This window comes from Armigeres subalbatus, chromosome 1, assembly GCF_024139115.2.
Source record: "Armigeres subalbatus isolate Guangzhou_Male chromosome 1, GZ_Asu_2, whole genome shotgun sequence".
In the NCBI taxonomy this organism is placed as follows: domain Eukaryota; kingdom Metazoa; phylum Arthropoda; class Insecta; order Diptera; family Culicidae; genus Armigeres; species Armigeres subalbatus.
In genome coordinates, this window is record NC_085139.1 from 180,070,030 (window position 1) to 180,093,933 (window position 23,904).

The 23,904-nt window shown below is 33.9% G+C and overlaps 1 protein-coding gene across 3 annotated transcripts in view; it reads left to right on the forward strand.

Annotated features, from left to right (window-relative positions):
* The window catches only part of LOC134205565 (probable serine/threonine-protein kinase DDB_G0282963), a 599,905-nt gene that overhangs the window by 558,043 nt on the left and 17,958 nt on the right, over window positions 1–23,904 (forward strand). For all 3 annotated transcript variants that reach the window (XM_062680901.1, XM_062680902.1, XM_062680903.1), the window contains exon 2: window positions 18,599–19,136. In XM_062680901.1, the coding sequence (XP_062536885.1) occupies window positions 18,642–19,136 (495 nt within the window). In that variant the 5' untranslated portion in view covers window positions 18,599–18,641. The remainder of the gene's footprint in view (window positions 1–18,598; window positions 19,137–23,904) is intronic.

The following is a 23,904-nucleotide window of genomic DNA, read 5'->3' on the forward strand; positions in this document are numbered from 1 at the left end:
CTAGGTTGCCACCTTCCAGAACATCCACTACCCGAGATCTAAGATCTTCAACGAACGATTTCAGCACAGATGGATCTTCTTGTTGGTCTACGTTGATTCGTCGCCCGAGCCTCTCCTGAAGCCGCTGAATCCAAGCAATGCGTAGTCGCCAATTAGAAAAGAATAGCCAATCACGATGTCAGCGCTGCGTTCATTACAGACTCAAGAAGGCACTGTCTCCGTTTTCAGCTGATCCATTTTCAGAGGAGCTAAATACTAGTCCTGCCAACTAATAGCGGGTCTGGGAATTAAGTCAAACACTGCTGGCTGTAGACGTAAGAATCGGGCGCGTCTGGACGCTCCGCCCGACGATGGAAGGAAACTCGCAACAACCGGCGATATTCATCTCCTCTTCGATATTTCACGACGCCTGAATGGAGCAAGGACATATCCGTGGATGATAGATAAAGACGCGACATGTCAGTCACTCACCGATACAACTGATCAGCTGAAACGTTGAATCGACCATTTAGAACAACTTCAAGTTTTGACGACTTCAGATATAGGGAAATGTTGACAATTCTCCGATGGCAGTAGGCAGGATTCCGCCCCGGATGACCATACTGCTATGCTTTGCATCATCCTGGAGCAGGTCAGTGGACTTCAAGAGTCCCTCCATTTGGTACTGATTGACCACGGAAAAGCCATCGCTCGTCTGAATCACGAAAAACTGTGGGGCATTCCTGGAAGCAAGGGAGATCTAGAAAAAATCCAGGGTCCTGGACCTCTTTAGCAGTCCACCTCCACAGAGCAATCGAACGACCTCTACCCAGATGATGATATTGCTCTACTACAACGTCAACAAGACCAAATCATTGGATGTGAACAACTCCAACTCCACGGTAGCCGGGCAAACAGTGGAGAAGGTCGAAAATCAAAGCGAGCCAACATCGGGCGGTGGACCAAGATCAACATAGAACATGGAGTTCCAATCTCTCCATGTAATGCACCAAATCTCAAATTCTTAACTGTAACGTGCAATCTGTGATGTTATACGCCAGTGTGACTTGGTGCGTATTAGCAGAGATCATATAGATTTGCAAGTATTTATCAACCGATATCTACGCTTTACAGCTCGAGCCTGGTGGGCTCACAACTAGATCCCGAATGCTGAGCCCCATCAACGATGCCATCGAGATCCAATATCAACGGGAAGTCCACAGTGTACATGGACGTAGAGACGAAATCTGCAAGCAAGCGCTGGAATCCGACAGGATATCGCAGCAGAAGCTGATCCAGGATCGCCTGATGGCAAAACCCTAACAGAGAAATTGACAAAGTCGATAGGAATCAGACTTGGGCTCAAGCCAAGCATGGAGATCCTTAATGTTGGTTCCATGTACCCTAAAAGCTGCTCAGAAAGAGTGGGTGTGTGAGAATTGGATCCAACATAATGAATGCCACATGTACATGGGTACTGAGAAAGAAACCAATCCTAGTGCCGTATAGCCTATGTATTGTGTAACTTCGATTAGCTATGTAATAGAGATTTATTTTAGAACTTGTTTGGAAGAATGTTTTATTTTTCATAAAACAAGTGGAACTGTAACTCTCAAAAAACAAGGTTGTTTTCAGTGTATCGTACCTTGGAGTAAGGTAAACCAAAATCAACCAGACACCTGATAAGACATCTCAGATCGTGTAAGTATTGGGAAGCGCCCAGGCAGCATTCGCCGTGCATGAGCGGAAATGATCTCTTTACGACTATACAGAAACCACCGCAGTTCATCCACGCATATTTCTTGCATATGAGTGAGTTCAGCGTCCATTGCATCCTATGTATTCCGTATAGTCCGGGCAGTCTGCATTTCCGTACCTTCATTAAACATCCATGTTCAGACAACATATCTCTGATTTCAAAAGTACACCTGATCATTGCCCCAGTACAACCAATTTGAGCTTCATACTTGACTTAAACATAAGCTTACGATTCTAGCCGTACTTTAAAAATGTTGGTGTTATGGATTCAACTGTTTAAAATCCATCAGCAAAAACTTAAAAAAAAAGTTTCTACATAAATAAGCTTCAGTATTTTTGTTCATTCAGTTCACTACTGGATAAATATGTTACAAATATTTATATTCTTTGCTTTCTCTAAACATTCTTCGCTATCATTTTCCATTAAAATTCCAAATGTTCCTTACAATTATTTGCATTTTGGCCTTTTTTTTTCGTCTCCATGTTTTTTTTTATTCCCCCCCCCCCTCGTATTTTCCAAGAGCTGCAGGACATAAAATAAATTTAATATTTGTATCATCCTAATTATGACAAATTTAAAGTTGTGATACCTTAGCAGATAGATAAACTAATAAATTTGTTAACACAAATGAAATTGGTGTCATTTAACATCAAAAACTACCAAATATCGCTTGCACCACTAATGAGTCTTTTAGTGGCGGTAAAAATTAATTTTGGTTCCCTTAGTGGTGCTATCCATTGATTTCTTATGAGACTATCGCCACTCTTGGTACAGTTGCACCACTATATGTACAAGGGAGTCAATTTTGTCAAGGAAAATCATTGTTTTCAATAGTTTTTCGGGCGAAATCTTGAGATAAGTTGTATTTGACAGGATAATTAAATCACGACGCATCAACTAAAACCACCGTAAAGTGTATAATTATGAAAAATCTCAATAAAACCCTACTACCTCCACTATTGGTGCTACCTCCACTAAGGGTACGGTTACCCTAGTAATATTCCAAACTACGCCACATTGCCATTGTGGAGCACTTCGTAGTGCTGCCGCCACTTTTGGACCACCACACGCTCGTCCGTAAGACGGTGCTGTGCCACGTGGTTCTTACGTGAACGGTCCAGCATCTCATAGAACTTTCGTGCGTTATCGGCGCGGTACAGTAGGTCCGCCTCTTCACGGTCTCGATCTTCCTATTGGCGCTTTTTCCTCCGGAAAATCGAGTTTTGTCTGTTCCGCACTGATTCGCACTGCGGTAAGTGCGGACGTTCGTGACGCCAGAGAAGAATTTATGGTCGATAAGAACGAGATCGATTTGATTTTCCGTTTCTTGATAAGGTGATTTCCATGAGGCCTTGTGGATGTTCTTGCAGGGGAAGAAATTGCTTTGAACTACCATTCCATGGGAGACTGCAAAGTTTAAGCATCGTTGGCCGTTGCCGTTTGATACGGTATGCAGACTATCCCGTCCGATAACCGGTGTACACTTCCAATCGTGTTCCTTTTTTTGTCACCTGGGTCTTTGCCGATTGTATCGAGTCCTATTATCTTTTATTTCATTCGTCTGTGGTTTTTCAGGCGGCTTGTTGGGCCTGCGCAAACCTCCTGTCTCTTCGGAGGGTCGTTGTGTCAGTGCTGTTTAGTGTCTAACCTAACACCAGGACCTAGGCTTGAGCGCTTTAAGCGGCACACAGTCGCTTTTGCAGAGCCTGCTTGCGGATATATGCAACTTTTGATAGAGCCCACTGTCAAACCCCACCACATCTTAGGCAGGCACCACAAACCCGCTGTTGGCCTGGGAAGTGAGCGTCAAGCCCTTAGACATAGTCCCTGCTGCCCCCAAGATGTTTTCAAGCAGGAAACAAAATACGTATTTGTTGATTTACATAAATGTATACGGCAGAATGTTTGTAACCTTATAGTTTTGTAATTTCCATTAAGACGTTGGAAAATAATTATTCATTGTTTCATTTTTGTGTCATTTACCAACCATCAAATATTCCATTCATGCTTCCTGTATTCAGCTCTTTATTATCTTTAATATAATGGTGTTGATTAAATAATGAATTGTTTAAGTTTGCTGATGATATGTGAAACGCATGAAACGTGTATCGATCGGCACCTTATGCGAACGGGTTCAACTCATCGGTGGTCGTACCCATTGCCAGCCAGCTTACATCTACCGCAAATGAGTGTCGCTTCAGTTCGGTATCCCTTCGAAAACTATATTCAGATCATAAAAATGTCAATTAATTCATAAAGATTGGATTTCAAACTCCAAAGAGAGCGCTCCGAGCGCACGAAGTTATCGTGATGGAATTTCAATTTCGTTGGAAGCCCTGAGCGGCAGGTCGGTCGTAAAGTTGCATTTATGATCGGTTTTAGGAGTTGATGTGCAGTGGTGAATTGGATACCTGGGCTCGATTGATTGGTGCCGATGAAAGAGATCTGCTTGCGGCAACATTTTGAATAGAATGTCAAATGTCTGCGGGTGCATGACTCCAACGTCTCCGGTTTTAGCCATTATCTATCTGGAAATCAATTGCACTTAGCTCATATTCAACATTTCCTTAGACAACAACTGTTGAAACCGAAACAAAAACGCTCATTGGTCCAGCTGAATGGATTGGGGGCTTGACTCATAAGGAACAAGCTGCTAAACTGGCGCGAGGTGGAACGTAGCGGGAGATCGTTATTTATTACCACTCTGCCAATAAATAAGCGCACTAATCCGCGAGAACACGAAACACAACTTGCTTTTATGCGGGCTGGCTGTACGCTGCTCTTCTGGGCACGAACGCGAGCAGCGATGATGTAAGTTATCTTTATTTTGCAGCAGCAAGTGAAGGAGCTTAGAGCACTTACCGACAATCCTTTGATATACGCGCTAGGTTGGGCACATTGAAAGCGTAGACGCAGAGTGTCAAGCCTGTTTCCATACACGAATGAGCATTGATACATATTTGTTTGGAAGCGCCGAATGTTCTAATACTACCGGTTTTTGAATGGCGTACGAGATTCAGTGGCATATAATCCCCTGAAAAGACTGTCGAGCGTTGAGTTATTTCGTGCAGGAATAATGTGAGGTGGTAGTTTACTTAAGCTGAAAGTCTATCAATCTGGGCCTACAATTTATTACTTAATGACTTTTTCTTATTGTACAAAGGCTGAAACTTAGAAGATTAGACTCTATTTGTTAAGTAGTTTGGGATTCTTAGGAACCTATTCTATCAAATCGTGACAAATTCCAAAAACGTATTTGGGGAAATACTCTTGGATGTCTTCACGTTAATTACATTTATTATTGAACCAAATTATATTGCTACAATCTCATCCTCAGTGTTCCAGAATGCCGCTCTAAAGTTCATTATACAGAAACGATTAATCAAACACAAATGAAAGACAACCACGTTAATCTGAATTCAGTTGGTCGTTCTTTACATGCATCTTCACCTTAATTTAATGATATTTGGATATGATTCCTTGTGACTTCAGAGTTGATAAACGGTATGTGCGTGGCAACAATTTATTTTTTGAATGATTTCTTGTAAGGAGCTTCAGATTGTTATATGATAAGTGGTTTTTGATTATTTCATAAGGTATTGAACTGTAGGGGTAAAATATCACATACTTTACGTTATGGAACTAAATAAGCCATGAACAATAGTGCCGCTGTAGAATCCTATAACATCCTATCGATTTTACCTTGGTGCATATATCGTTGAAGAGGAGGCAGTGCCCGTATGAAATCGCTCTTAAGAAACTTGCTGGCGTAATACTCAGAACAACATTAGCCTGTAAAGGGATCCAATAATGCCAACTTCTCTCGTGCATCTTACTCCCTCCCGAACCACAAGCATGCAAAAATTGACTCGTCGTCATTCGTCGTGAGCTCTCCGTACCGTGAAATCGCTCATCGCTCAACCAGACGATAACGCACAAAAGGCATTATTCACGGCACAATACGGGTCCATTAGCATGCGTTTTGAACTACTTTTTCTTGAATGCAGTACTTCACCCTTTTCGGAACAATAACAGGTGCGAGTGTATTTGCAACAAATATGTAAGTACAGGGTTCAACTGGAATTTGCATTCGACACAGTTGTCAAAATCAGTCCCGAGAAATTGATTTACGAGCTATGTGCATTCCGCAATGTACTACTCTGAAGGAAGCCAATGAATGGAAGTTAAACATTATTATCCTAAAATTTGCACACAATATTAGCTCCAGACATGCCAAAGTCGCTCCAAAACGAAAACAACAGTCAAGCAACTCATTGGTTCATGTGTCACAAGCCCTTTTGTAAATAATCATGCATCTGCCTGTGCAATTCATTCGGGCCCATTCAAGCAGGCTTCCCTCATTGGCCACTTACACATTGGTGTATCAAAAGGGGGTTTCGATAACGTCGCCCTATCTTTGCTGGATTTATTCTTCAACATAATGCAGTTCAAATATAACGTTCAGTTCTATCACAAACCTCAGCTTCCAAGTTATTCGCAGCGTTTCTTAATTTGATCGTTGGTCTAAAGTTGAGTTACTACTTATTTAAAGTTAACTGTCAAAATGTAATGCCTAATATGCATTTCAGTGTGATGACGTGTTTCTGTATTCCATCCCAATACACGCCACTGACGCGTAGGTATGCACTTCCCCCACCAGACTGAACTTAACTCAACCCTAGTCCTGCTCGTACAGAGTGCATAATAAGAAGCACGTACGAACCTCCCACTTTTCCATCCATTTATTACCGTCACTAGGCCCTCGCCCGCCCTCCTCCCTTAAAATCAGCTCCATCAAGCTATTTTTTGCACAAAGTTTATCGCCTTTCATGATGCTCATGCTCCCATGAGGCTGATGGCTGGTTGAGTTCTAAATAATGCTGCCACTGCTGTTGCATTAGCTGCTGTTGCACATTAATGCCACTCCGAAACCGAACCTCCATCGGTGCCGTCCTGGTCGCCCCCATCATCATCCCAGTCGAGGCGAGGCAGTTCTTGAAGAACGTTGTAAAGACCTCTAACACATGGCTGTGCTGACGCTCTGAGGCTGCTAGCCTGAATGCATATACGTGCACAACTTGGGTAATGCGGGGACAAATGTCAGTCCTTTGCCACCACACCGCACCGCACCGCACCACCATCACTCTGCTCGGAGCGGATCGACTTTCATTGTAAATATCAAACGGTAGGCGGTCGATGTGTTTTTTTAGGAATGCATCATGCGGCCCCGTAGAAAACCTATTAGCGAAGTGGTTGGTTGGATGATGATGATTTTTTGTCGCATGCTTTCGGGGTGCTTGCTTCATTAGAAGGCAATCAGGAAATGAACTTCCCCCTCTTGGGTAAAAGGAAGGGGGTCACGCGAGCCGGCGGAGGCGTATTCGGGTGAGGAACAACGAAATAAGCTTATTCAAAATGGAACCTTTTGTAATGGCTGAAAGCCTATGTAGGTTTAAGTACCCATGTTGAAAATATTGGTAGGTACATGCGTTTCCTTTCTGCGATTTGATTAGCTCTATTCAACGTGTGCATGAAGCAGATCAGACATATTTAAGCGTTCATTGTTATTGGCTAAGGTATCTCGGAGCTCGAATTTGCTTTATAAATTTATTATTTTTTCCAAGAAATTCCTCTAGAATTTATTCAGGAGTCTCCCCCTGAAGTTTTATCAGGAAATTCAACGAAAAAATCTTCGGAAGGTTTTTTTTGAGAATTAATATGAAAACTTTTAAAAATCTCATGATAAATTTCCAGAAATTTTTTTTATAAATTTTTCCGCAGAATTCATTTGGGAATTCTTGAAGAATTGCAATTGACTGTTTCACAAAATCCCTCCGAAAATTGAGTCATTTAAGTAATGTCTCGGTAGTCCAGTATTAAAACAAGTTGTTGAAGAGTGAGTCGTTAATAATTGTGCCAATTTCAAATTTGCTCAACTTTTTTCTTGCTGAGAAGTTTAATAACAAATGTGGCTTGTTACATCCTGCGCAAGTGTTGCCTCGAAATCAGAAGATGATTCTGGTTGCAATACAATGGCGAAATTTTCTTTTTCTTGCACGTTATAAGTCAGTCTTAGTGAAGGAGGTTCGATGTGCCCACAAAAGTAATACAGGTTTGTTAGGTTGGGACTTGGTTTAGATTCAGTAAATTCATTCCATCGATTAAAGCTGCGCCGGCCGTAGTAACAAACTGCAAGGGCTCCAGACGGATTCCAGTCTTATCCCCAAATCCAAGCCATACAAGGCTGGTTGTAACCGTCGCATACGAAAACAGTTTTATTTTTAGAGAAGCTTTCACAAATCACTCGAACAATAGCAATTGTGGGCTTCGTGGCCGTGCGGTTAGCGACGTCAATCGTCTAGACGCATATGCTGTGGAGTGTGGGTTCGATTCCCGCCCCGGTAAGGAGAAAACTTTTCGTGAAGCGAAAAGCTCTCCACTGGTCCACTGGGTGTTGTGTGAATGTCCTGTCCGTTGTCTCATGCTAGATGTTAAGTGTTCAGTCTGTGCGACCTCTGGTCGAAGACGGTGATTCTGTCTTTTTATTTTATCAACATGCTCTTATCCGGTAGGATTCCGAGTTGCAGAGCATATCAAGATTATATCAGCATATGTTATTATGTTACACTAAATTCCTATAACAAGATTTGTTAGAAACTTGGTTCAGGATTTTGTTACAATTTTATAACAGTTGCAGTTGGAAATTTTCCCTGATTCTGGATTTACAGATCTTGGATTCCAATACTAAACCGCAGTTAGGGACAGAAACTCGGGTGTTGTTCGGTTGAGAGCAAAAGCGAACTCGTGGGAAGGGAAACACATTTTTTAGAGATGTGCGAATACTTTAAAAATAAACATTGAAAACATTTGCCTCGGCACGGATATATGGAAATTGTGTATCACTGCATCTCTAAAGGTGGTTCCAGGGCATATTCACCATGATATAATTACAAACAAATTACAACAAACAAACATTACTATTACAGTGTGTAGGAGCCGGACAATACTAAATACTCATCCTACTTGGTTGACATGTGTACAAAAATACATTTGAGAGAGTTAGTTCTGAAAATGTATTGCGAGAGATCGGCTGGTACCTGGTGCTGGGAATTTGGTTTCATCAGTACCCGCTAAGCTGCGGTGGACGACGGAGGTCATTCGTAGCTTAGTAGGGAAAGCACCTGTCATGCGAACTGGGGTCGTGGGATCAAACCCCACCGAAGGGGCGGTTACCCTCCAATACCTTTTCCGAACTAAATCTATCACATGTTGTACATATGCATAATCAAGTTTCAGACATAGTAATCGATTTCAAGGTTAATCAATTATCCAGAACAATATCATCTATAACGTATCTATTTAAACGTTATTTTCTGTATTTTACTTTACATCTATTTAAACGTTTCAGATACCGCAGCAATGCCATGCTTTTGTGTTTTCAAATATTCGATTTATATTACAGTGACGTCTCCCTAACTCGATGTTCTCTAACTCGAACCTAGCATACTGCGTTCCCTCCGCCGCAAGTCGATACCTCCCTTACTCGATGTTCAATGTAAATCAAGTACAGTCAAACCTCCATGAGTCGATATTGAAGGGACCATCGACTCATGGAAATATTGAGATGAGGAATAGCAAATCTTTGGAAAGCCGTTTGAAGGGACCATCACAGTAACCCAGAAAATATTTTTTAATATGGCATAATTTGCTTCCATGAGTCGATATCGAGTCATAGAACATCGACTCATGGAGGTTTGACTGTAGTAGTAAATCAAGTAGAAATCAAAGTGAAAAGTGCGAAGTGAGAAGTGGAAAGTGAGTAATGAAAGGTGAAAAGTGGAAAGTGAGAAGTATGAAGTAAGAAGTGACAAGTGAAAAGTTAAAAGTGAGATGTGGGAATTGAAAACTGAGAAGTAAGAAGTGCCATGTGGGAAGTGAGCAGGGAGAAATGGGAAGTGAGAAGTGAAAAGTGAAAAGTGAGACATATGTAATTAGAAATTCGAAAAGGACTGAAAAGTGAGGAGTGAGAAAAGTAATAAGAAGTGAGAATTGAAATGTAAGAAGTGTGAAATATAAGAAGTGAGCTTTCTTCTTCCTTATTCCCTATTTCTTCTGTTTTCTTTTTTCCTTTCCCTTATTTCTTCTTTTTTGTACCCTCTTCCTGCTACTTTCTTTCGCTTTCTTCCTTCTTTACTCCATAGAAAGAAGTAAGAAGTGAAAGTAAGAAGTAAGAAATGGGAATTGAGAATTTAAAAATGAGCAGTGAGCAATGAGAAGAGAGTAATCAAAAACGAAGTGGAAAGTAAAAACTGAGAAATGAGATATTCAAAGCGAGGAGTGAGAAATGAAAAGTAGAAGTGAGAAGAAGAAAGTGAGAACTGAGGAGTGAGAAGTGAGAAGTTTAATGTTACTATTGAGAAGTGAGATGTGACAATTAACAATTTGGAAATTAATCCTTATTCGTCTTCTTCTACTTCTCTCCAATTTCCTTCATTCCTCTTTTTGCTTTTCCTTCTTTCTTCTTCCTTGACCTTTTTTTCCTTTCTTATTCTTTGTTCTCTCTTTCGTCTACTTCCTTCCTTCTTCCTTTACCTTTACCATTTCCCTCATTTCTTCTTTTTTCTTCCCTCTTCCTTCAATTTTCTTGAGTTATCATCCTTATACCTCCTTCTTTTTACTTCATTCCTTCTTTCTCCTTGTTTCCTTATTCCTTCGCCCTTGTTCCTTCTTCTTCCTTCCTTCTTTATTTCTTCTACCTTTACCCTAGTAGCAACATTTGGACCGATTCGGTTGCAGCAACTGATATATCTCGCACTTAGTTTCATAGGGGCGTAACTGTATTGATCGATTTCTCTTCGTCGATGTTTTCTTTTTATTATTGTACCGAATTGCGTTAGTTTGTCGATGATTTAATGGTTTGGTGTGATAAAGGATGATTGTATTTTGCACCAGAATCAATAATCACGGTTGTAGCTTTTGAAACAATTGAGTTATTAACAAAATATAAAATCGATTAATAGAAATCGATCAATACAGTTACGCCCCTATGAAACTAAGCGCGAGATATGATTGTTTTTGGTTGTACATAGGTCACAGTAACTCTTCTATAATAAGCGTGCTGCTTGGGTAACTTTTCTTCTTCTTCTTCCTTCTTACTTCTTCCTTCTTCTTTCTGTCTTATATCTCACCACTCACTTCTCAACATCTCGCTTCTTACATACCAATTATCATTTCTTACTTCTCACCTCTTGCTTCTGTTTTCCTCACTACTTACTTCCTACTTCTAGCTTCGCAACTATCGCAACTCACTTCTCAGTTCTCACTGCCCACTACTCACATCTCATTTGTTACAGCACACATCTCACTACTAAGACCTCATTTTCATTTATCAGTTCTCACTTCTCACTCTCCTGTACTTACTTCAAACATCTCATTTCTAACTTTTCAGTTCTCACTTTTAACTGTTGAATTCGGACATCTCACTTTTTCCTTTACTTAATGAGGGAACAATTTTAACAAAATAAAAACATAAATTATCCGTTCGGTTACTTTAAACCATATCTCTACATGCTATAAAAAGTATTTGATACAGTCAAACCTCCATGAGTCGATGTTCTATGACTCGATATCGACTCATGAAAGCAAGTTATGCCATATTTAAAAATATTTACTGGGTTACTGTGATGATTCCTTCAAACAGTTTTCCAAAGATTAGCTATTCCTCATCTCGATATTTCCATGAGTCGATGGTCCCTTCAATATCGACTCATAGAGGTTTGACTGTATTACATAATATCATACTTTTATATTTTCATTTTTTTTTTCAATCTTTAAATTTGATACTCTCATAATTTCACAGTTCCATATTTTACTATTTTTATAATTTTTATATTTTAAAATTTTTATATTTTTATATTTTCATTTTTTTTTATTTTTTTTTAATTCTATATTTTAATTTATTTATAGAGGGGTAATGACGGCTTTGGCAGGTTTTGTTCTATTATTGGCAGGGGGTTTTTTATGACTGATTATGCTCAAATTTGGCCCAAACATTCTTTGCATATCAAAGAACATTGTGACCAAATTTCATAAAATTCGGTCGACAAAAACCCCCCTGCCAATAATAGAACAAAACCTGCCAAAGCCGTCTGTTCCCCTATTTATATTCTTATATTTTTATATTTTTATATTTTTATATTTTTATATTTTTATATTTTTATATTTTTATATTTTTATATTTCTATATTTTTTATTTTTATATTTTTATATTTTTATATTTTTATATTTTTATATTTTTATATTTTTATATTTTTATATTTTTATATTTTTATATTTCTATGTTTTTATATTTCTATATTTTTATATTTTTATATTTTTATATTTTTAATTTTTTTTTTATTTTTATGTTTTTTTATTTCCATATTTTTATTTATTTATATCTTTGTATTCTTATATTTTTATATTTTTATATTTTTATTATTTTATTATTTTATATTTATATTTCTATATTTTTATATTTTTATATTTTTATATTTTTATATTTTTATATTTATATATTTTTATATTTTTATATTTTTATATTTTTATATTTTTATATTTTTATATTTTTATATTTTTATATTTTTATATTTTTATATTTTTATATTTTTATATTTTTATATTTTTATATTTTTATATTTTTTATATTTTATATTTTTATATTTTTATATTTTTATATTTCAAAATTTTTATATTTTTATATTTTCATATTTTATATATTTTTATATTTTTTATATTTATATTTTTATATTTTTATATTTTTATATTTTATATTTTATATTTTTATATTTTATATTTTTATATTTTTATATTTTTATTTCTATATTTTTATATTTTTATATTTTTATATTTTTATATTTTTATATTTTTATATTTTTATATTTTTATATTTTATTATTTTAATATTTTAATATTTTAATATTTTAATATTTTAATATTTTAATATTTTAATATTTTAATATTTTAATATTTTAATATTTTAATATTTTAATATTTTAATATTTTAATATTTTAATATTTTAATATTTTAATATTTTAATATTTTAATATTTTAATATTTTAATATTTTAATATTTTAATATTTTAATATTTTAATATTTTAATATTTTAATATTTTAATATTTTAATATTTTAATATTTTTATATTTTTATATTTTTATATTTTTATATTTTAAAATTTATATATTTTTATATCTTTATATTTTCATATTTTTATATTTTTATATTTTATATATTTTATATTTTATTTTATATTTTATATTTTTATTTTATATTTTATATATTAATTTTTTATATTTTTATATTTTTATATTTTTATATTTTATATTTTATATATTTTATATTTTATATTTTTTTATTTTTATGTTTTTATATTTTTAAATTTTAATATTTTTATATTTTATATTTTTTTTTAAATATTTTTATATTTTTTTTTTATATTACCATATGTTTATATTTTTATGTTTTTATATTTTTATATTTTTATATTTTTATGTTTTTATATTTTTATATTTTTATTTTTTATATTTTTATATTTTTATATTTTCATATTTTTATATTTTTATATTTTATATTTCAAAATTTTTATATTTTATATTTTCATATTTTTATATTTTATATTTTTATATATTTTATATTTTTATAATTTTATATTTTTATAATTTTATATTTTTATATTTTTATATTTTTATATTTTTTAATATTTTTATATTTTTATATTTTTATATTTTTATGTTTTCATATTTTTATATTTTTATATTTTCATATTTTTATATTCTTATATTTTTATATTTTTATATTTTTATATTTTTATATTTTTATATTTTTATATTTTTATATTTTTATATTTTTATATTTTTATATTTTTATATTTTAATATTTTAATATTTTAATATTTTAATATTTTAATATTTTAATATTTTAATATTTTAATATTTTAATATTTTAATATTTTAATATTTTAATATTTTAATATTTTAATATTTTAATATTTTAATATTTTAATATTTTAATATTTTAATATTTTAATATTTTAATATTTTAATATTTTAATATTTTAATATTTTAATATTTTTATATTTTTATATTTTTATATTTTTATATTTTTATATTTTTATATTTTTATATTTTTATATTTTTATATTTTTATATTTTTATATTTTTATATTTTATATTTTATATTTTATATATTTTATATTTTTATATTTTTTATATTTTTATATTTTTATATTTTATATTTTTATATTTTTATATTTTTATATTTTTTATATTTTATATATTTATATTTTTATATTTTTGTATTTTTGTATTTTTATATTTCTATAGTTCTATATTTCTATATTTTAATATTTTAATATTTTTATATTTTATATTTTTTTTATATTTTATATTTTTTTTATATTTTTATATTTTTTATATTTTTTTTTTTTATATATTTTTATATTTTTTTTTATTTTTTTTATATTTTTATATTTTTATATTTTTATATTTTTATATTTTTATATTTTTATATTTTTATATTTTTATATTTTTATATTTTTATATTTTTATATTTTTATATTTCTATATTTTTATATTTTTATATTTTTATATTTTTATATTTTTTTATTTTTTTATTTTTATGTTTCTTTATTTCCATATTTTTATTTATTTATATCTTTGTATTCTTATATTTTTATATTTTTATTATTTTATATTTATATTTAAATATTTTTATATTTCTATATTTCTATTTTTTATTTTTTTTTATATTTTTATATTTTTATATTTTTATATTTTTATTTTTTTATGAATTTTTATATTTTTTAAATTTTTATATTTTTATATTTTTATATTTTTATATTTTTATATTTTTATATTTTTATATTTTTATATTTTTATATTTTTATATTTTTATATTTTTATATTTTTATATTTTAATTTTTATATTTTAATATTTTTATATTTTTATATTTTTATATTTTTATATTTTTATATTTTTATATTTTTATATTTTTATATTTTTATATTTTTATTTTTTTATATTTTAATATTTTAATATTTTAAAATTTTATATTTTTTAATATTTTAATATTTTAATATTTTAATATTTTAATATTTTAATATTTTAATATTTTAATATTTTTATATTTTTATATTTTTATATTTTTATATTCTTATATTTTTATATTTTTATATTTTTATATTTTTATATTTTTATATTTTTATATTTCTATATTTTTATATTTTTATATTTTTATATTTTTATATTTTTATATTTTTATATTTTTATATTTTTATATTTTTATATTTTTATATTTTTATATTTTTTAATTTTTAAATTTTTATATTTCTATATTTTTAAATTTTTATATTTTTATATTTTTATATTTTCATATTTCTATATTTTTATATTTTTTTATTTTTATATTTTTATATTTTTATATTTTTATATTTCTTTATTTTATTATTTTGGAATTTTTATGTTTTTATATTTTTATATTTTTATATTTTAATATTTTAATATTTTAATATTTTAATATTTTAATATTTGAATATTTTTATATTTTTATATTTTTATATTTTTATATTTTTAAATTTTTATATTTTTATATTTTTATATTTTTATATTTTTATATTTTTATATTTTTAAATTTTTATATTTTTATATTTTTATATTTTTATATTTTGATATTTTTATATTTTTATATTTTTAAATTTTTATATTTTTATATTTTTATTTTTTTATATTTTTATACTTTTCAAAATGTTTATATTTTTTTATTTTTTTGTTTTTATATTTTTATATTATTATTTTTTTATTTTTTTATTTTTATATTTTTATATTTTTATATTTATATTTTTATATTTTTATATTTTTATATATTTATATTTTTATATTTATATTTTTATACTTTTATATATTTTTTTGTTTTATATTTTAATATTTTATTATTTTAATATTTTAATATTTTAATATTTTAATATTTTAATATTTTAATATTTTAATATTTTTATATTTTTATATTTTAATATTTTAATATTTTAATATTTTAATATTTTAATATTTTAATATTTTAATATTTTAATATTTTAATATTTTAATATTTTAATACTTTAATATTTTAATATTTTCAATATTTTGATATTTTTAAATTTTTATATTTTAGGGACTGAGAGTAGAAATCTCTGCACAAGGCCTTTGATGATGCCCTTGCCAGCCGTACACGGAACATGTCGTCAAAGAAGACGCTGTTGCAACTGAATCGGAGGGAGTTACGTTCATAAATAGTCAGAGAGCTCTAATGCTAACTAACTTTGTAATCAAAATATTCCTTTTTGTCATTATATTGTCAGAGTCAAATCATTTTATCAGTTTTCATGTAATTTAGATGTCGCATCGGATTTTTTTTTATTACGAATAAGAAAGTATTCAATTCCCGGTTCATAAAAAATGTCGAGTTAATTACTTTTGAAGCAGTTCTCCAGCCGTACAAGGATCATGCCGTTCATTAAGACACTGTAAAACTGGCTCAAAAGACATTATATTTTCAATTTTGATAGATATTATCTCCCATTATCTCACTCTTAATCGTATAGATTGATCTGTACGATGTCATTCTGGTTTTTATGATCAGAAGATATGGGATATGCGTTCGTTGAATTACTTTGCCTAAGTTATTGGTTCTTTATGGTTGTTGTTCTGCCCCAATACTATCAAACTCAATGTAAGTTATGCGGAAACTGTTGATGCATTTAGTCTATTTTATTGTCATTTCTTTGTTAAGGTAGTCTAACTTTATTATTAAAGTCTGTCCACGTTAAATTTCGGATACCTATCATCTAAAGCGATTTTTCAAAATTTTCACAAACCACTGTAAATATCAATGTACATGACAGCCGAATCTCTGGTATTTTTCTATTGAAACTATTATGGTTTCTTTAAATACAAACATTACAAAATAAGACTGGCGCCACGATCCTAGTTTTGATAAAGCTTCTACTCAGTGAATCGAACAGTCTATTCCCTACGAATATCAATAAAGTTGAACACATTTTTAGACAATCTAACTAGCTAGTTTTAAGCGTAGCTACAACTTTTCGTTACAGGGAACGCATCAGATAAGTATTGCCGAAAATATAAGATCTCCCATTATTATCACTGAGGCTTCTTCCTGACTGCACTACCATTCATGGCTCCAAGACATGATGTCCGTTGCACATGCATAAAATCAGTCGTAATATCAATGCCAGATATGTGACGCGACAGCAAAGCAGAATAGTCTACATGTGATACCACCACGACCGGATATGTCTTTGGTCATCGTGTAAACTGTTATTGGAGTATATCCTTCCTTGACGTTTCGACCATTATTGGTTCTTCGTATACTTGATAAGAATCTATAAAGAATCAAAATATTGGATAAAGATAACAGTTAGTTGTTGTTGTTTTCACAAATATCAGAAACATTTTTAATAGTGTTTCATTAAAATTACTAAAAATTAACTAATATAGTATCCTAAAATCTGAGTGTGGGGCTTCCAACTGTGACTAACTAAAAGGTGACAGAAGGAAAAACCAATGTCAGTAAAAAAGGGAATAGTTTAATTAAACGCATAAATTTGCTATACGCAATTTTGTATGTGGCTTTTCAGTTATAGACACCATCCTCATCAGCACACTTCCATTTCATCCTACACTGCAGAAGGTGCACACACTCGTGATAATGAAAAAATGTCGACCGGTTATGATTTTTATTTATTCACACTCCCGGAACCACATAATACGCAAGAAATTGCCACGCATCGAGAGAAAAAAAAAAGCTGAATCGAGGCGAGAAGAGTAGCACTCTCAATTTGCATACAAATTAGACAATCAAATATCGTTAAGCAGTGGTGTAGAAAAGAGTGTCTCCTGATATCCCACTTGTGACCACACCACATGCAGGCATGGCACAGCAGTTCAGGGCATGAGCATGATGCCGGTCAAACAACCAAACCAAACCAACCGACACCGACCGCCGACGATGGTCCGGTCGACCCACCTGCCTGAAGGCCGGTGCTGCCCATTATGGTCATTAGCCTGCTTCATCGGATGGACGAACAATCGGTGGTCCACTCCAGTATTCACTCCCGGTCCCTTCAGTCATCACCCTCCTCTATGCTATCAGTCCCTCCGTATGGCGAACCAAGTTTTAGTTATCCGTATCGGAACGAGCTAGAGAGTGCATTTCTGTGTGTGAAAATTGTGGATCCAGTTTCCAATGAAATTCCGAGGTGGCTTGGTAGGAAAAAAGGGGGCATGGGGCTTACACTCCAGAGTGCGGTGTACCGATAAACTTGCACATCACCGAATTTAGAGTGCGAGTATGAGCTTAGAGATACACACTCTCCCTTGATGTGGTTTTGGGATATCGAGTCATGTGTATGGGTTCTCTATCGGCGGTGTCAGGCTACCGCAGTTTGTTACTCAGATGCTTCAGGCACGAAATGTAATGCTCGGGAGTAGTGGATAGGTTACAGGGGAGTGGAAATTGTCTGCGGGTGGAACCAAAATTGCTGTAAATAATCGGGTATGGGTTCTGTGGTTTTAATGTGATTTTATGTCCACACTTTGGGACTCCTTCTGGAGAGTCAGTTGACCTGTGAAAAATTAACTTCGATAATGACATTTTCAGTTTGGAGTAAAATTCGATCGTGGTAACAACATCAGAGGATGAACGAAATGAAGAACGTTGCATTTTTCATTAAATATTTTCTGAATATTCAAGCACAAAATTGATTTTTCACAAACAGACAATTATAGACCCAACTGATCTCCTATCTTTTTTCTTTCATTTACAGAGCCGAAATTATCATCCGATGCCATAAATTAGCATAATGCAAAATGGAGCTCTCTACGATGGGAGGTCGTCGCTTGACCTCTCAGCAGCTACAGCAACTACAACAGTCCCAGCAGCATTCCGACGATTTCCAACCATTCCAGAAGCCGCTACATCCAGCCCAAGCCATGCTATTCCAGCACCAGCAACTCACCAGTCAACAAATGGGCCCTCCACCGTCGATGGGAATCGGTGGCCTGCATCGGTCCGCACCACGATTTCACGCCTCGCGGCACCGAAAGGACTCGCTGGGGAAGAGTGTTAGCAAGTACATGTACCCGCCGGGGTCACCCTCGATGGGGTTCAATGAAAACATCTACCATCCCCAAACGACGGCAGCGACGGCGGCGACGGCGGCGATGTCCGCGATGACGACCAACAACGGCAACAGTCTCAACAGCAAGCACAATCGCTACCCCGAGCCGGATCCGGACGTAATCGAGGTCTTCCTGGAGGACGATCCAGTCAAGCTGAAGGAAGCGGTGCGCGATGGGAAAGAAGTAAGTATATGATAGTTATTAAATTCGTGATATGTACCACTTGCACTCACTTAACACTTTGTCGGATATAAGTGGCACGTAAATGGAACAAACGCAAACCTCAAAAAACTTATTTACAGTATTTTTCATACTTTGCCCTTAACCTTAACCTTAATATTAACCTTCGCCTCAACCCTATAAGGCAGGCAGTTTCGTCTTTTCGGAATAATCTCGAAAACCATTAAAAGAGACCCACTCAAAAGTGCGATGAATCCTCACTCATTTTCGTCATAAAATATAATAAATAATAATACTGTATTACAATTATAAAGCCACGATAATTAAACAACTGTGTGCAAAAGCATACAAAGATTGAAAAAACTTATTTCTCACTCGCACATTGTGCATATGTCCAGGCTATACAACCAGATTTTTTTGTACACGGTTTGGTTTAAGTCGATTAAGAATGGAATTAAATGGGATAGTACTAACTCGTCTTATAACAACAACAAGTAAACATGTGACAATTCCATTACCGCTCCCAAACCCAAACTATGAAGACTGTCTTAAATGTTATCCACCAGATCTGGACCTATCCGACTACCGGCCCACATGCACTGACAGCTTATTTGGATTGATTGGAATATTATGAAACCGCACTCAATTTTGAAGTTTTGTATAAAATTGATTAGATTTGGATTGGATTTGGATTGGTTTGGTTGGTTTGGTTGGTTGGATTGGTTGGATTTGGATTGGTTGAATTGGTTTGAATTGGTTTGGATTGGTTTGGATTGGTTTGGATTGGTTTGGATTGGTTTGGATTGGTTTGGATTGGTTTGGATTGGTTGGATTGGTTTGGATTAATTTGGTTAGTTTGGATTGGTTGGGTTGGTTTGGATTGGTTTGGATTGGTTTGGATTGGTTTGGATTGGTTTGGATTGGTTGGATTGGTTTGGATTGGTTTGGATTGGTTTGGATTGGTTGGATTGGTTTGGATTGGTTTGGATTGGTTTGGATTGGTTTGGTTGGTTTGGATTGGTTTGGATTGGTTTGGATTGGTTTGGATTGGTTTGGTTGGTTGGATTGGTTTGGATTGGTTTGGGATTGGTTTGGATTGGTTTGGATTGGTTGGATTGGTTTGGATTGGTTTGGGATTGGTTTGGTTGGTTTGGATTGGTTTGGATTGGTTTGGATTGGTTTGGATTGGTTTGGATTGGTTTGGTTGGTTTGGATTGGTTTGGATTGGTTTGGATTGGTTTGGATTGGTTTGGATTGGTTTGGATTGGTTTGGATTGGTTTGGATTGGTTTGGATTGGTTTGGATTGGTTTGGATTGGTTGGATTGGTTTGGATTGGTTTGGATTGGTTTGGTTGGTTTGGTTGGTTTGGGATTGGTTTGGTTGGTTTGGATTGGTTTGGGATTGGTTTGGATTGGTTTGGATTGGTTTGGATTGGTTTGGATTGGTTTGGATTGGTTTGGATTGGTTTGGATTGGTTTGGTTGGTTTGGTTGGTTTGGTTGGTTTGGATTGGTTTGGATTGGTTTGGATTGGTTTGGATTGGTTTGGGATTGGTTTGGATTGGTTTGGATTGGTTTGGATTGGTTTGGTTGGTTTGGGATTGGTTTGGATTGGTTTGGGATTGGTTTGGATTGGTTTGGATTGGTTTGGATTGGTTTGGATTGGTTTGGATTGGTTTGGTTGGTTTGGATTGGTTGGATTTGGTTGGTTTGGATTGGTTTGGATTGGTTTGGATTGGTTTGGTTGGTTTGGTTGGTTTGGATTGGTTTGGATTGGTTTGGTTGGTTTGGTTGGTTTGGATTGGTTTGGATTGGTTTGGATTGGTTTGGATTGGTTTGGATTGGTTTGGATTGGTTTGGATTGGTTTGGATTGGTTTGGATTGGTTGGTTGGTTTGGATTGGTTTGGATTGGTTTGGATTGGTTTGGATTGGTTTGGATTGGTTTGGATTGGTTTGGTTGGTTTGGATTGGTTTGGATTGGTTTGGATTGGTTTGGATTGGATTTGGATTGGTTTGGATTGGTTTGGATTGGTTTGGATTGGTTTGGTTGGTTTGGATTGGTTTGGATTGGTTTGGTTGGTTTGGATTGGTTTGGATTGGTTTGGTTGGTTTGGTTGGTTTGGATTGGTTTGGTTGGTTTGGTTGGTTTGGATTGGTTTGGATTGGTTTGGATTGGATTTGGATTGGTTTGGATTGGTTTGGATTGGTTTGGATTGGTTTGGATTGGTTTGGATTGGTTTGGATTGGATTTGGATTGGTTTGGATTGGTTGGATTGGTTTGGATTGGTTTGGATTGGTTTGATTGGTTTGGATTGGTTTGGATTGGACTTGGATTGGTTTGATTGGTTTGGATTGGTTTGGATTGGTTTGGATTGGTTTGGATTGGTTTGGATTGGTTTGGATTGGTTTGGATTGGTTTGGATTGGTTTGGATTGGTTTGGATTGGTTTGGATTGGTTTGGTTGGTTTGGATTGGTTTGGATTGGTTTGGTTGGTTTGGTTGGTTTGGTTGGTTTGGATTGGTTTGGATTGGTTTGGATTGGTTTGGATTGGTTTGGATTGGTTTGGATTGGTTTGGATTGGTTTGGATTGGTTTGGATTGGTTTGGATTGGTTTGGATTGGTTTGGATTGGTTTGGATTGGTTTGGATTGGTTTGGTTGGTTTGGATTGGTTGGATTGGTTTGGTTGGTTTGGATTGGTTTGGTTGGTTTGGATTGGTTTGGATTGGTTTGGGATTGGTTTGGATTGGTTTGGTTGGTTTGGATTGGTTTGGTTGGTTTGGATTGGTTTGGATTGGTTTGGATTGGTTTGGATTGGTTTGGATTGGTTTGGATTGGTTTGGTTGGTTTGGATTGGTTGGATTGGTTTGGATTGGTTTGGATTGGTTTGGTTGGTTTGGATTGGTTTGGATTGGTTTGGATTGGTTTGGATTGGTTTGGATTGGTTTGGATTGGTTTGGTTGGATTTGGATTGGTTTGGATTGGTTTGGATTGGTTTGGATTGGTTTGGATTGGTTTGGATTGGTTTGGATTGGTTTGGATTGGTTTGGATTGGTTTGGATTGGTTTGGATTGGTTTGGTTTGGATTGGATTTGGTTTGGTTTGGATTGGTTTGGATTGGTTTGGTTGGTTTGGATTGGTTGGATTTGGTTTGGATTGGTTTGGATTGGTTTGGATTGGTTTGGTTGGTTTGGTTGGTTTGGATTGGTTTGGATTGGTTTGGATTGGTTTGGATTGGTTTGGATTGGTTTGGATTGGTTTGGATTGGTTTGGATTGGTTTGGATTGGTTTGGATTGGTTTGGATTGGTTTGGTTGGTTTGGATTGGTTTGGATTGGTTTGGATTGGTTTGGATTGGTTTGGATTGGTTTGGATTGGTTTGGATTGGTTTGGATTGGTTTGGATTGGTTTGGATTGGTTTGGATTGGTTTGGATTGGTTTGGATTGGTTTGGATTGGTTTGGATTGGTTTGGATTTGGTTTGGATTGGTTTGGATTGGTTTGGATTGGTTTGGTTGGTTTGGTTGGTTTGGATTGGTTTGGATTGGTTTGGATTGGTTTGGGATTGGTTTGGATTGGTTTGGATTGGTTTGGATTGGTTTGGATTGGTTTGGATTGGTTTGGTTGGATTTGGATTGGTTTGGATTGGTTTGGATTGGTTTGGATTGGTTTGGATTGGTTTGGATTGGTTTGGATTGGTTTGGATTGGTTTGGATTGGTTTGGTTGGTTTGGATTGGTTTGGATTGGTTGGATTGGTTTGGGATTGGTTTGGATTGGTTTGGATTGGTTTGGATTGGTTTGGATTGGTTGGATTGGTTTGGATTGGTTTGGATTGGTTTGGATTGGTTTGGATTGGTTTGGATTGGTTTGGATTGGTTTGGATTGGTTTGGTTGGATTTGGATTGGTTTGGATTGGTTTGGTTGGTTTGGATTGGTTTGGATTGGTTTGGATTGGTTGGATTGGTTTGGATTGGTTTGGATTGGTTTGGATTGGTTTGGTTGGATTGGTTTGGATTGGATTTGGGATTGGTTTGGATTGGTTTGGATTGGTTTGGATTGGTTTGGATTGGTTTGGTTGGTTTGGATTGGTTGGTTGGTTTGGATTGGTTTGGATTGGTTTGGATTGGTTTGGATTGGTTTGGATTGGTTTGGATTGGTTTGGTTGGTTTGGATTGGTTTGGATTGGTTTGGATTGGTTTGGATTGGTTTGGATTGGTTTGGATTGGTTTGGATTGGTTGGATTGGTTTGGATTGGTTTGGATTGGTTTGGATTGGTTTGGATTGGTTTGGGATTGGTTTGGATTGGTTTGGATTGGTTTGGATTGGTTTGGATTGGTTTGGATTGGTTTGGTTGGTTTGGATTGGTTTGGATTGGTTTGGATTGGTTTGGATTGGTTTGGATTGGTTTGGATTGGTTTGGATTGGTTTGGATTGGTTTGGATTGGTTTGGATTGGTTTGGATTGGTTTGGATTGGTTTGGATTGGTTTGGATTGGTTTGGGATTGGTTTGGATTGGTTTGGGATTGGTTTGGATTGGTTTGGTTGGTTTGGATTGGTTTGGATTGGTTTGGATTGGTTTGGATTGGTTTGGATTGGTTTGGATTGGTTTGGATTGGTTTGGATTGGTTTGGATTGGTTTGGTTGGTTGGATTGGTTTGGTTGGTTTGGTTGGTTGGATTGGTTGGATTGGTTTGGATTGGTTTGGATTGGTTTGGATTGGTTGGATTGGTTTGGATTGGTTTGGATTGGTTTGGATTGGTTTGGATTGGTTTG